At 39.6% G+C, this 14,406-nt stretch overlaps 1 protein-coding gene and 1 long non-coding RNA gene across 2 annotated transcripts; both read left to right on the top strand.

The window, feature by feature from the left end:
* Positions 1-6,842: 6,842 nt before the first annotated feature.
* On the top strand, positions 6,843-12,680 carry LOC149112238 (uncharacterized). The gene is made up of 3 exons (XR_016207340.1): positions 6,843-7,078; positions 7,316-7,364; positions 12,375-12,680. It is a non-coding gene; the product is annotated as an uncharacterized LOC149112238 (long non-coding RNA).
* Positions 9,557-10,802, top strand: LOC149112239 (uncharacterized). Its single transcript, XM_089290017.1, has 2 exons — positions 9,557-10,344; positions 10,612-10,802. Exons 1-2 carry the CDS (start codon positions 9,863-9,865, stop codon positions 10,757-10,759), a joined length of 630 nt encoding a protein of 209 aa, XP_089146143.1. The 5' UTR covers positions 9,557-9,862; the 3' UTR covers positions 10,760-10,802.
* Positions 12,681-14,406: the final 1,726 nt, after the last annotated feature.

Here is a 14,406-nt window from a genome sequence, read left to right as displayed (position 1 = left end):
TGCCTTTGTAATACTGTAAACTGATTACAAATTTTAGGGATCGATGCGTTTGAACTTCGTGGGTTCGTTGTTTGTCTAGTTGAACGGATGTGTTTGAATTTTGAGAGTTTGTTGTCTGTTTTGCTCCCTACTTCTTGCAAATAATAGTAAACTAAAATTTTAAAATTCATTATCCGCTAATTTTAAAGCTATTGTTATTGTTATTGTTTTTGGAAAACTAGGAAACTATAAAAGTTCAGTTTTTTGGACCCGCGACGATTTTCTGGACCCGCGACAATTTACCCGCGACCTGCGACCCGCGACACGCGCCAATTAGATTATCTCATCAATGTAATGGCGTTCAAGTTTTATATGAAAAGCCGAAAGACGTATAGGCTAATTTACTCAGCGAATTTTTTTCTGATAGCGGAACATTCAATTAAGTTCGACTAAAGTTTGACTTGAGAATTTGTCTCGGAAAAGGAAAATTACACGCACGGATTATTAAACAGATCTTAAAATAACGATTACAAGCCTTCAGCCTATAACCGGCTTCGCAGGCGTTTTAAAGTGGTTTTTTAAATGTAACGCGTATATCAGAGCGGGGGCTTGAGAAGCGTCATAGAACGTTTTGAATGGAGCTATTTAGTTAATTGAAGCACAATGTTCTGTGAGGAGACTAGAAGTGTGGAAAAACTTGGCGACGAAGGGCTTATAAAACACAGTTAATGACCTGAACGACCTCATGAAGCTGCGTTTGTACATTACTCCGGGGATTACTTGATTCGTGACCTGTGATTAATTACCTTTAGGGGGATGTTTGAGGATTTTTTTGGGGGGGAGGGCGACTTGTTATTGTACCAAGATTTATGACTAAAAATGGTTTCATACCTGAAATTTTTTTGGCTCTGCAAATTGGTAAATTTCAAAACAAAAGTTTTAGATATATTTGAACCAACTTTACAAGACGCAAATATAAACATTTCCAAGAGAAACTTGAATCCGGATTCCTCCCTAGACGGTTTGCGAACAGGTAGTTAGTTAACTTTGCTTCTCTTACTGTAGGCCCACTCCAGGTTTTAAGGTTTTCGCATAGAGCTTGTACTGAAGCTTTGCATCAGGTTCCGGTTGCTGAAAGGGCACTTAAAACAATCTAATAAGGAAACTATCCTGTAGCAAAACTATCAACTAGATACAGTCAAACCTTTATTAAGCGGACAGCAGTGCAATTAAGTAAAATTTTTACCCCACATTTACTGTAAAAATTACCTCTATTCAACGGACACCTCTATTAAGCTGATGCGGACATCTTAAACTTGACTTTAATGGTCATTTCTGTTGTTAAAAACCTGTATTAAACGAATACTGCACAAAAGATGCATGTTTGTTTGTCCACGTTTTAATAGATCGGTCATTTAAGTTTGCCAACCGTGAGGGTTGTCAAAGAAATACGATATTTTATTATTTGGCTTTGTTTTTGCAGTATTTTTGTTCTTGTTTGATTTTGTGAAACTTAACATAATTCGATCAATATAGTTTTCGCATCAACCAATTCTTCTCAACGAATTCCTGCCTAAACAGAACCTCCGCACTAAGCCAGGTCTAATCAGAATTTTTACTCGGGCTCCCGTAGGAAAGCCCGAGTCTTAAAATGCAAGCGTTTTGGTCGCCAAAAGGGGGATCATGGTCCCAGGCGTTCCATGCGTAGACCATGGAAACTGGGAACGAGAAACGCCACATTGCTTGCTCTTCGTGACAGAATGCGGTGTTTTGCGAAGAAAGTTTCGGCAAGAATCGCGCCTTATACGTCATCTCACATACAAAGTCGATCGATTCCAGAAAGGGTCGGTCCACGAATTATATTGCTTGAAAGCCAGCCAGGTAAGCAAAGTTCACGCTCGAAACGTTCTCGTGAGATAACAATTAACTGAGCCGATTGCGGTATGAGTTCAGTCTACGAAAACACTGGCAACAAGAAGCTATTTCTCAGAAAGAAATATTGTTTCGTTCCGCAAAGATATTCAAAGTCTGAGAAAGGCCGTGGGTGAGGGGGATATGTGCTAATGCGCCGCTTTGCACCGCAATGATCTGCTCAGTTGCCAGAGCCTGGGATTTCGTTTAGTACTGAACCTATTGTAAAAGAGAAAGGGCTAATTAATTTAAGTTGTCTACACATGTATCAGTTATTACAGTCAATGCGCTTCGAAATTTATTTACTTGTGATACTTCACTTTGACTTTGCCCTAGGGGAGTGGGGTGCTCCCTTATATCGGTTATATAGGTATGTCCAGGGTCAGAGGGATATGTTTTTTTAAGACATTTTAGTCAGAAGTAGAGTATTGATTTTGGCCATTTTGGTCTCAAACTGGGTATGGTTTTTGCACTCTAGTCTTGAATTAGGTATGTTTTTTAGAAGAAGCTACTTTTTTCATCATTGTCGATACAACGAACCAGCAACTAAAGCCATTCACAATACCTTTAACATCATTCTGAACTAGAGAACTACGGCAGGTCTGAAACAGGTTATTAATTTAAGGGTCAGGCCATAAATAGATTAGATAAATCGCAGACTTAAGTCTTAAATAGGGTAAGTGCTTTGGGAAGCGGGCCGCACAGCCCGCCAAATTTTTCAGAAATTCAAAGTATTGTGCGCGAGGCTAAATAAAGCTAAGAGGCAAAAGCATCTGACGCATAATTTTTCCATTTCTGTGCCGGAAAATTTGATTCGAATGGATGCGGCACTCTACGTTTCGTAGTCAGTAACGCAGTATATTTTTCTTTTCAAAAAGGACGCCTTGCACATGGAATTTACAGAAGTTGTCCTCGTGGAAAGTTAGCACGGATTCCATGATTCCTAGGGCGGTGAAATCACATACAAACGAACACACCGTTCGAGGTAGACCAACACTAAAGGACGTTAAGCGTTTTCGGAACGAGTCGGTCTGCAAGCCTTACGAGAGCTCAATTTACGGGCGAACATTTTGAGTGAATTTATCAAGAATCATGTTATACCAAAGGAACCATCAACCGGGGCTAGCAACTCTTCAACTTGATAAAATGCATCTTCAGAAGCGTCATCGTATTTTTAGACGTGATCGTGAAACAAGCAGAATCCCAGCACGAACTCAAGAACGTCTGAGCAACAGGAGCAGAAAGGTTAGAGAATTTGTTTACGAATGTATCTGTTCGAGTACACCTAAGTAAAACGCTCTGAGAAACTTCGTAAAATATAATAAAGATAAAATCTCGAACTAAACGATATTCTCTCGTTATTTTCTTGTAACAGAGTTATGTGTCTTTGCAAGAGTGAAACTCATGTAGCGAATTATTGTACATTTAAGCTGAAAGAAACTTAAGTATGGTGACCCCGGCAAAACAATTCTTAACTTGCACTGTCGCGCAATCCTGACGCAATAAAAAATTTATTTGAAAACCATTTAGTGGATAAAATCAAGAAATTGTGATCTTATAGGAGATTAATAACGCTGACACTCCTCTAATTTTTAAGTCTGTGCGTTTTCCCAAGCTCAAATATTCGTCGAAATATTTTGCACAAATTTACAGAGACCAGTATGGAGCCGCCATGTTGGTGTACCTCCGCAGTACGCCAACATTGCGGCCGGAAAATAGTGTAAACATCTGGAACTTACTTTGGCTATCTAGGCGACTGATTATCTGTACTGAACAAACAAGCATTTACATAAGCACTTTTCTTAAAACTTTAACTTCTGAATGAGCTAAAAATGATTTCGACAAACGCTTTCGTATGTCTATGTCACGCACCGCCATAACTATGAAATTCAAACTAGCTCAAACTGTCTCGCTTGCTTGAGAAACGCAAATAACAACGACTAAGGCTGAGGAAAATAGACTGAAACGTTTATAGGCTGATATAAAGACCTTGACTCATTTCACACCCTAAAGACCTGCAAACGAGTAATAAGCTATTAATCGATTCCAAGAAATGCAATCAAAAGCAGAATAGCTTAAGCACATCAATTCGATTGCATTTCGGAGAATTAAAACCTTCGATTGTGCGGGGAATTGTGCGGGATTATTGACGAACCAATGTTCTTGCCAAGTCCTAAGGAAAATCTGCATTGACGATAGTTTAGCCAGTTGTTTCACTAGTAGTTCAAATATATTTAGCAGTATTAATTAGCAATCGCCCATTCTTTTAGAAAACTGTGTCTGACTGCAAAAGAAAATCATGTTGCGTGACATGAACTAGACTAGCATGAAACCAGAATAAATAGCAAAACAGAATGCCGCATCTTCCCTTATAAATGAGAGTCCTTTTTAAAAAATACTCTTGCCTTGATTCAATAAAGATATGTAGCTTTGAATTTTTTTTCATAAACTACGTTAAGGGTCGCAAATTCTTGGAAGTTATCCGCAAAATACACAACTTGAAAGTTTATGCAAATTATGTGCAATGCAATTTGAGCCTAGTCATTGGACTGTTGTTTTCGCGAAAGAGTTTATCATGATTCGTTTTGGCTCTCTCGAAAGGGATTATTCGCTCTCCAAAGAAGATATGACTCTTGAAAAGGGTTTAAGATCGCAACACGGCAAGGATAGTCAGCTACACAATTTACTCGGATCGCCACGACTAGTAAACAAACTTCGCACAATTTCTGCTAGCATGTACAAAGTAAGTTGTCAAAAGACCTCGAAAATTCTTTGCGAACAACTTCTCCATCAATGCGTAGACAGCTGTGCGTCATTCTTGAACCAAAATGGTTTAAACTCACAACTTGCGAGAGGATGAGGAGGATCATGCTCAACGAAGCAACTTGAATAGTAAATATCTAAGCGGGACTCTTGTGCTAAAATATCCTGATTCTTTAGTTTGCTCAGTTACTGTGTCCAATACGCATTTTCGTAAAGTACGATTTGATACTGTGGTACGAAGCCCGAGTAAACGCTCTTAGAGCGTCTAGTTTTTGTCAGAACCTTGTTAGTTTCGAAAATTGTTTAAGATACTGAAGGTATTTTGGAGGGGATTTTCTTGCTCCACCAAGCACTAACAAGCAAAATGAAAACAGGGCATGCATAGCGTCTTATTCTCATCAGCTCGACTCTGTTCTTGGTCCATCGAAATGTGATAACCCACTATATATCTCTAGTGTTGATATGTCGCATAAAACTAAGGTACAACATTAGTAAACCCGACGATGTTATAACCGCAAGGTGTAAACAAATAATCAACCAATCAGAGCGCGTGCTTTATAACCATCGATGTTTGAATTATGATGACACAGCTGTCAGTATAACAAAAAAGCAACAACAACAACAACAACAACAACAACAAACCGTCGTCGATCCTACCATGATAGTTTGAATTATGGTACATTCGCTCAGATAATACAAAGGTAAATTTGTTTGATACTTAAGCGTTTGGTGACTGCCTTATAACGGCTATAAAAATTTAACGACAGTTATGTTAATGCTCGCCTTACTCCGGGTTGGCGAAACAACTTAGTTGCTACTTCATAATAAGCACGTTATATTTTTGTAAGGCAACAACAACAACAACAACAACAACAACAACAACAACAACAATCTTTATTTCGTGCCCAGAAAAATTTTACAATAAAAATAAATACATGCAATGTGAAAAAAATGACAATGAGAAACAGAGCACAGCCACTTAGAAATAGCTAAGGCTAATCGAGCCAAGTGGCTGGGCCAAGCGGAAAAAATATTGCAATAAAGTTACAAAATATATGAAAAAAAAAAAAATAAATAACAGGACACGATTTCATTCACACACACACACACACACACACACACACACACACACACACACACACACAGACACAGACATACATACAGAGAACGAAAAAGAAAAAAATGAATGTGCACACAAGAAATGAAAAATTAAAGTACATCAATGTACCAGTCAGTAGTTGGAGATAATCAATTATTTCAAGAGATTTTTGAAACAAGCACGACTCTTAGATTTAAGTGAGTCATCAATGGAATTCCAAACTTTAGCGCCGAAAAAACGAATGTTAAATTTGCCGTAATTAGTCCTTGCTTTTGGCAGATAGTATGAAATCTTACTCGCCAGTCTGGTTTGATATTGATGCACTTTGTTGATGCTCTTGAAGAAATTATCAAAAATTAATGGCAGTCTATTAGAGTAATAGTCGTACATAAATAAAGCACTATATAAATATATTAAGTCACTTACTTTAAGTATTTTTAATTTCTGAAAGGCAGACTATAATTAACTTTCAGGGCATATTTAATAATATTCCCCTCCCTAGCTAAATTCAAATCTTAATGCTAAAAGTGTAAAATATAAGTGATCCTATAAAACAAAGAAAAGTGCACGAGAAGACTAATATATCACCCACTAATCACAAAGAACGTTATACAAATAGAGAAGAGTGTTTTCGCTTCTTTGGACAATGTTCCTCGATGATATTGTTAGCACAATGTTTTAATTCTAGTTTTAAATGATACTTGCTACTGTTAATTTTGGGTCGGCTAGCAGCTCTCGTAAGGTCTCACATGAATGGCGTGGATACCCTTTGAGAGGACAAAACAGGAGTGCTCACCGGAGCCGATATACAAAATATCCGCTCCGCAGGGCTTAGTGCGCTGGCTGGGATTCTTAAGCTTTGGCATGGAACTTGCTGGGAAGCCCGCTTCAAAACAATTGCTTTCTTACTGGTTTATACTCGGAAGCTTATCCTAGCTGGAAAATGCGCATTTTTGGCATGAATCTAGCTGGTAAATTTTAATGTCAGGTTTTCCCTGGTAGACTAGCTCCATTAACAGCCGCCACTCTGGAAAATTAGCCCCGGGAAATTAGCATGCACTCATCAACCGAAGGCATTTCGCGCGAAGAACTGACTCAGGGTGCCGCCTAGTGATATGATCACTTAGGATTCGTCTATCCAGGCATGCGCTGCGTCATATTACACAGCAGTTATATGACCCCTGTGTGACAGCTGAGCTGTCGACTTTGAAAGCGTAAACGTTGCTATTGCAGGCACGGTCACGTCCCAGCCAAAGCTTTTGGCTACAGCGCTCTACAGAGTCGGGAACGGTTTCTTAATAAGAGAGTTGATTTTATTTCAACAAGGTAAGTTTCCTGTGCTTTCTCTTGTCTGTTAGCTGTGTAGTTTCAGACCTACTCTACTATTCTGTATTTGCCGTTATTGTTCTGACCAAGTTGGATAACAATTAATTTTATGTGCATTATCCCCGGGCATTATCTTCTTGGTGTGCTTTCCGTTTAGACAACCAGATCTTCTTTGTTGTTTAACACATGTCGAAAATTCTTGATTTACTTATTCCGATGTTTACAATTTTGTTTCAGCAATCGTCAGAATCGTTTCGTGTAACGCAGCTAAAGACCATTTACTGAGGTATGTCAGTCTTAAGAGCTGTTGTATGTCTTTCGTGCAATAGTACCGGGAATAGTATCGTCTTTGACAAATGCTTATGCGCGCCGTCTACTTTAGATGTAACATGTTTACTTGTATAGCTAGTAAGCTTATATACACTTAGTATTTAAATTTAAATCAAATTCTAGGCACAAGTATTCTCATGATATCGCGAACATTTCATCTGAGTGTGTGCTTACCATACATCGACAGACAGACAGACCAGGACATTTAAGCAAAAGTCGCGGATTGTAGTTGTTTTGTTTTTCGCTATATCGTTTTTGGGCTATTGATACTGTTATATTTATGATACTGCTATATTTATGGAAAATGGAACAGTTCGTTCTGCTCGGAATTTTTAGAATAATGGTAATGTGGCAGAAACTTTAAGAGAACGAAATCTTATTATCTGAACTTATGAGCTGTTGTTTCCTTTGATTTTACACTTCTTCCGAAAAGATATTCCACCGTTCCCTTGGGTGTCCCTGATGTTTTGCTACGAAATTTACGTCTTGAAGTCTCAAGGGTGGAATTCTGTGAGCGACTTTCGTGCTTCATTTCTATGATTTCCAATCAGGTTATTCTTAGTTTAATAGCGCGCGCGAATATACGTATGTATATTTTATTTGTATGAGTTCGGCTTGAACGCGTCCCAAGCAAGGAGGCAAACAAGGTTTTATACGTAGCTTAACATTCCGTTGTTTCTACATTCACAAAGCTTGTATTAAGAAAAAGGTAACTTGGACTTCCAGGGTTACAAACGATGCAATTTTTTGGCGTTTGTATTTTCGTGCAATTTTGACGTAAATACCGAAAGAACTGTATCGCGATGCAAAGCAGCGAAATTTTATCGCGTGTGCCATAGTTTCTTCAGCGGCGCGTGACGCCAGAATAACAGTTCATATTTTTAGGCTTGCCATAAGTCGACTCTTTCTTGAAGCGGAACAAGTGCAACTGCGAGAAGTCTTCTCGTTCCGCCAACACGCACGAGTTGAAATTTAATTTACTTAACATTGGCGCGAAAATATGGTTGCCCACCGATGACCAGATATGATGACCTTGCCTTGAAAAAACACTCTCTCAGGACACTCCTTCCTAAATACGAAATAACTGAAGCATGTTTGATTAACATGATACCGGGTTAACTTTCATACTAGTACGAACGAAGGGCGCTAAAAAATGCCCAAATTTTGAATTAGGGTAGGTGCTGAGGTCTTGCAAATGTTTATGAAACATATGGGTCGACTTGAGATGAAGATGAAGTTAAGATGAAGAAAAAAAAAAAAAACTTTTAGCCTTCGAAAAGGCTCCCGGCGAGGACAGAAAAAAAAAAAAGGCGCGAAACAGAATAATTCGGAGAGTGAAGCGATCGGGGCGGGACAGGGTAGCCCGTAGACTTATATTTTTGATGTGCCTATCCGCCGTTTGTGTTAAGCCTGCAACAAATCAATCAATGAGGTAATTAGACCTGTCAAGGAGCTACATTTTCTGTACTGGTAAACAGATCTAGTCGACTTAATCATTCAGCCAGGCCCGGCGTAAGTAACATGTTCACGGAACATTTCAAATTTTGTCCCTCCAGAGCCAATATTTAGAGAGCTTAAAACATATTTTGCAATACCGAAGTGAGCCTAAAGAAATTATTAGCAAATGATAGAGGTGTCGAACTCTGCTAAGCGACATGTAGATAACAGCGGAAAGTCCGGAAACCACGCCCTTGACCACTTGGGAAAAGTTTTCATCTTTGCCGGCTAAAAAACCACAAAAATTTGAAACCGCAACGGGAAAGGAAAACTTTTAGACAGAAACGGAGGGTCGCACTAGTATGGCGCGTTTTCAGGGTCAAAATTAAAAACTAACTTTTCCACCTTTCCTTACCTGCTAAGTAAAATCTCTGTCATTTCCTGTCTTTGAAATTAGACAATACGCATCTCTTTTGACCCGGCATATTTTGACCTTTGAACAAAATTCTCCGCGTTTCCTGACTTCTCTCGAATTTTAAGTCCGGCATGTTCTGACTTTCAATGTAATTAGTTACCTAATACCGTACTACTTAGTTTAAACATCTCAACTAAACATCCCATGCCGGCACCTGACAAGCCATTTAGTTCATAATGAAATCTCGCTGCTGAGCCGACATTCTGATTTGCAAAATTTGCAAATGCGCGTTTTCTGACTTCTCGACTCTACCAGGCGTCTTTTCCGCGCAAGCCTGGATCCCCTGATGCAAACCTAGTGCCAGGACCGGGGGTTTTCCCGGGGATTTATGAATGGAGTCGACGGCACAAGAGCAATTCTTGAGCAGTCTTCGCCATGCATCATTCGACCTTGCAAGGAGACTTCAACAGGACACAGTTAGTGAGGATGTGGCTGATTATGATCTGTTCCGATTGGAACAAATTTCTCGCCATTTGGTTCGACTTGCTGACAACATGTAGGTGTTTGATACAGTTCGACCCTCACTCGCCACTGTGACGCGAATGTTGTCGGAGGTAGAGCGGAATTGGTATCATTGCTCCCCAGCAGTAGCAAACCAGCCTAGAACGGTTGGGCGTCCTAGGTTCGAGATTCCACGGGAGCAGCTGCAATATCTTGCCGATTATGAAATCAACTTACCCGACATGTCCAGAGCCCTTGGTGTGAGTGAGAGTACCATAAAAAGACGTATGCGGGAGTACAATATCTCCATTACCGACAGGACGACAACCATTAGTGATGATGACCTTGATAACATGGTAAGATCCTTTCCTAGGGATTTTCCAAATGCGGGATATCGGAGGGTCCAATCGCAGCTAGTGTTGCGCAATATAAATGTGCCCCAGCTGAGAGCCCGAGAATACATGCAAAGAACGGATCCGGAGGGACTTCCAATGAGATGGCTATTCCTTACACCAAGAGCTGTGTACTGTGTTAGTGGGCCACTTGCACTATGGCACATAGACGGGAATCATAAATTGATCAGGTGAACCTTATTCGTAATTGATTATAAATAAAATTTATTCAGATTTATTGTGCCTAGTTTCTAATACAGGTGGTTGTTGGTTAGTCTCCTTTCCAGCCGGTTTTTTTTTTGGGGGGGGGGGGGTGGGGGGATGTCACGCAACGCTCTCTCCAAAGAAGCGTTGCGTGACACCCAAAAAACGGCTACGAAGGAGACTAGTTGTTGGTAGTGAGGACAGAATCCATCAAAGGACAGCAAAGTATGGACTCATGTATTTTTAAGTTTCAGATGGAAGATTGTAGTGCATGGTGGAGTTGATGGATACACAAGATTTCCTGTATATCTTAGGGCTGGAACAAAGAATACCGCAGCTACTGTTCTTGGCCTTTTCCAACAAGCAGTGGCAGAATATGGACTCCCCTCAAGGAATTTTTAATAAACCCTTGTTAAAATAAAGTGTACAGTAGCCTCCAACAAAATCACTTTTCAGTCATCAAAATGCTTCTCAAGACAAATAGATTTTCAAATTTTCCATGGTCTTCACCCCATTTTCCTCCCCCCCCCCTCCCCCCGTGCAGGAGGAGGTAAGCCATTCCGGCACTCCTTTACACGTGTGGCCTCCTTTATCATGACCCTAGAGTGCGCCGCCTACTTTATGATTTCCTCCCGCTACTTTATTTCAATTTGAAAACCCTGATCACATGTCATGTGTATTATTGTAGGATCCACGCCTACGCGGAAAAGACGCCTGGTAGAATCGAGAGGTCATAAAACGCGCATTTGCAAATTTTGCAAATCAGAATGTCGGCTCAGCAGCGAGATTTCATTATGAACTAAATGGCTTGTCAGGTGCCGGCATGGGATGTTTAGTTGAGATGTTTAAACTAAGTAGTACGGTATTTGGTAACTAATTACATTGAACATGCCGGACTTAAAATTCGAGAGAAGTCAGGAAACGCGGAGAATTTTGTTCAATGGTCAAAATATGCCGGATGTTATGATTTTAGTATTCAGGAAACGCGGAATGTATTGTTTCGGAGGTCAAAAGAGATACGTACTGTCTAATTTCAAAGACAGGAAATGACAGAGATTTTACTTAGCAGGTAAGGAAAGGTGGAAAAGTTAGTTTTTAATTTTGACCCTGAAAACGCGCCATACACTAGTGGGAGATAATTGTCAGTACCAAATTTCAAATTTATTTGCTTGGCAATGTCATCCCAAGCTTTGCGGGCTTGACTGCTGTTGATGCGATCGAAATTCTCGGCCCACAGGTTGAATAGCATTTTTTCTTCGTCATCTGACCATCTTAGATAAGATCGTTTTCCAGTATCTACGGGTTCAGGATCAGGAGACGATTGGGAAGACGAAGATGACGACGTTTGTGAAGCGCTTGCTTGCATGGACCTGGTCGGTAGAGCGCTTTCCTGCGCAATGCTCGCATGTGAAGTGCTCGGTTGCGTTCCCCTTCCAGTCATATCATTGTAGACGGGAGCATACTGCGGGTATTCCATGCTGTCGCCGTAAAAAGCTTGAAAACCTCGTTTTTCATGTTACGCTGACAAGCGTTCACAGTTACCGCTGTGATTCCCATTGTTTGGCTCGACTTTTCGAAAATCTGCCTGCCCCACCCAAGCACTACGGCGTCTTTGATGTTTTGCCGATTCGCAAAGTTTTTGCCAAAGCGAAAAACCTGCGGTCGCTCTAGGCAAAGGCCCGCGATGACAGATTTCCACCGCAAAGTAAACAAATTCTGGCAAAGATTTCCCAAGTGCGACCCATACCTATAGCACAGTCAGACGGCTCCACTCTACTTAAAATTCCTCCTCATAACAGAGCATTTTGTTCTTGTTAGGCAGCACAATCAGTATCAAACTTGCTATTAATTGCCCTTAAAATAAAGACGTTTTGATCGTAATATCAGTCTCAATGCGTTTACGTAATTTCAATGTGATGTTCTATAAAACAGGCTTTACAGAAAAAGAGACTCTAGCTTTCCATATTTTGCGACTCCGTTTGAACTGGCCTCTTTGGAGCATTCTTTGTTTCTGTAGGGAATCATGAAATGATGCCGCCTCGAACAATCGCGGTGTTGAAGGAAACATGAGAGGCACACCATTGGCTACCGAGCTCACAGTTCACAGCACGAGCAAAAGGGTTTGCAAAAATTAATGAGCTAGTTACTTCTAACCATATCTTTGTTAACTAATAGAGAAAAAAACGTTACAGAAAAAAACGTTTGTGAACTATTTAGTGGTTGTTTAATGCTTAAAGACCACATGCTGAATGGTATACAGGAAGTGAGTTAACCGCTTTCTCACTAACCGAAAGTGTCCCGTGACAGAGCCTCCCAACAAAAATGAGGTTACCTCTTTAACGGCTCATCGTAAGCTAATTTTAAGTGATCTCGTTGGAGGCTTCAACACATGGAAGGTTGTGCCGCGAAAGTATTTGTTATCTCTGAAGGGAGGTTGGAAAACACCAAAAGATTATTTTACTTGTAGACGACTGCTGGTAATTTTCCCAAATTATCCCAGAATCCTGATGTCTTTTCGAGAAATTCGCAGGCATTTCCACTTAGTCCCAACACGGTTATGAACGAGTGTTTGATCTCAAAAGACTTTCCTAAACTGGCGAAAACACGTCAGCTAATTAGGAGAAAAGTGTTGTCTGTCAAAATGCAATAAAGTAAGCTTAATGGAGGTAAATTTTGCTTGAAACATGTAAACCTAACTTAACATTTAGAGAAGTGTTTGCGATTTCGCAAGGGAGTCCAAACTTCTTCTGAACAACTTAACTTAATTTAGAGAAGTGATGGTGATCTCACAAGGGATTCCAAAACTTCGTAACATCTTAACTTAATTTAGAAAAGTGTTTGTGATCTCGCAAGGGATTCCAAAACGTCTTCTGAACACCTTACCTTAATTTAGAGAAGTGTTTGTGATCTCGCTAGGGATTCCAAAACTTCGTAACATCTTTACATACTTTAGAAAAGTGTTTGTGATCTCGCAAGGGATTCCAAAACCTTTTCTAAACATCTTAACTTACTTTAGAGAAGTGTTTGTGATCTCACAAGGGATTCCAAAACTTCGTAACAGCTTAACCTACTCTAGAAAAGTGTTTGTGATCTTGCAATGAATTCCAAAACTTCTTTTCAACATCTTAACTTATTTTAGAGAAGTGTTTGTGATCTCGCAAGGGATTCCAAAACTTCTTCTAAACATCTTAACTTATTTTAGAGAAGTGTTTGTGATCTCGCAAGGGATTCTAAAACTTCGTAACATCTTTACTTACTTTAGAAAAGTGTTTGTGATCTCGCAAGGGATTCCAAAACTTCTTCTAAACATCTTAACTTATTTTAGAGAAGTGTTTGTGATCTCGCAAGGGATTCCAAAACTTCGTAACATCTTAACTTACTTTAGAAAAGTGTTTGTGATCTCGCAAGGGATTCCAAAACTTCTTCTAAACATCTTAACTTATTTTAGAAAAGTGTTTGTGATCTCGCAAGGGATTCTAAAACTTCGTAACATCTTTACTTACTTTAGAAAAGTGTTTGTGACCTCGCAAGGGATTCCAAGACTTAGTAACATCTTTACTTACTTTAGAAAAGTGTTTGTGATCTCGCAAGGGACTCCAAAACTTCGTAACATCTTTACTTACTTTAGAAAAGTGTTTGTGATCTCGCAAGGGACTCCAAAACTTCGTAACATCTTTACTTACTTTAGAAAAGTGTTTGTGATCTCGCAAGGGATTCCAAAACTTCTTCTAAACATCTTAACTTACTTTAGAGAAGTGTTTGTGATCTCGCAAGGGATTCCAAAACTTCGTAACATCTTTACTTACTTTAGAAAAGTGTTTGTGATCTCGCAAGGGATTCCAAAACTTCTTCTAAACATCTTAACTTATTTTAGAGAAGTGTTTGTGATCTCGCTAGGGATTCCAAAACTTCGTAACATCTTAACTTACTTTAGAAAAGTGTTTGTGATCTCGCACGGGATTCCAAAACTTCTTCTAAACATCTTAACTTATTTTAGAGAAGTGTTTGTGATCTCGCAAGGGATTCTAAAACTTCGTAACATCTTTACT

The sequence above is a fragment of the Orbicella faveolata genome, unplaced genomic scaffold (genome assembly GCF_042242905.1).
Source record: "Orbicella faveolata isolate gen_17 unplaced genomic scaffold, um_ofav_v1 contig_2, whole genome shotgun sequence".
Taxonomy (NCBI): domain Eukaryota; kingdom Metazoa; phylum Cnidaria; class Anthozoa; order Scleractinia; family Merulinidae; genus Orbicella; species Orbicella faveolata.
This window is presented reverse-complemented; position numbering and strand designations above follow the sequence as displayed.

Coding starts and splice junctions, on each gene's coding strand:
- LOC149112239 (XM_089290017.1), top strand. CDS start 9,863: ATGTTGTCGGAGGTAGAGCGGAATTGGTATCATTGCTCCCCAGCAGTA. Junction 10,345..10,611: donor GGGAATCATAAATTGATCAG/GTGAACCTTATT, acceptor TTTAAGTTTCAG/ATGGAAGATTGTAGTGCATG.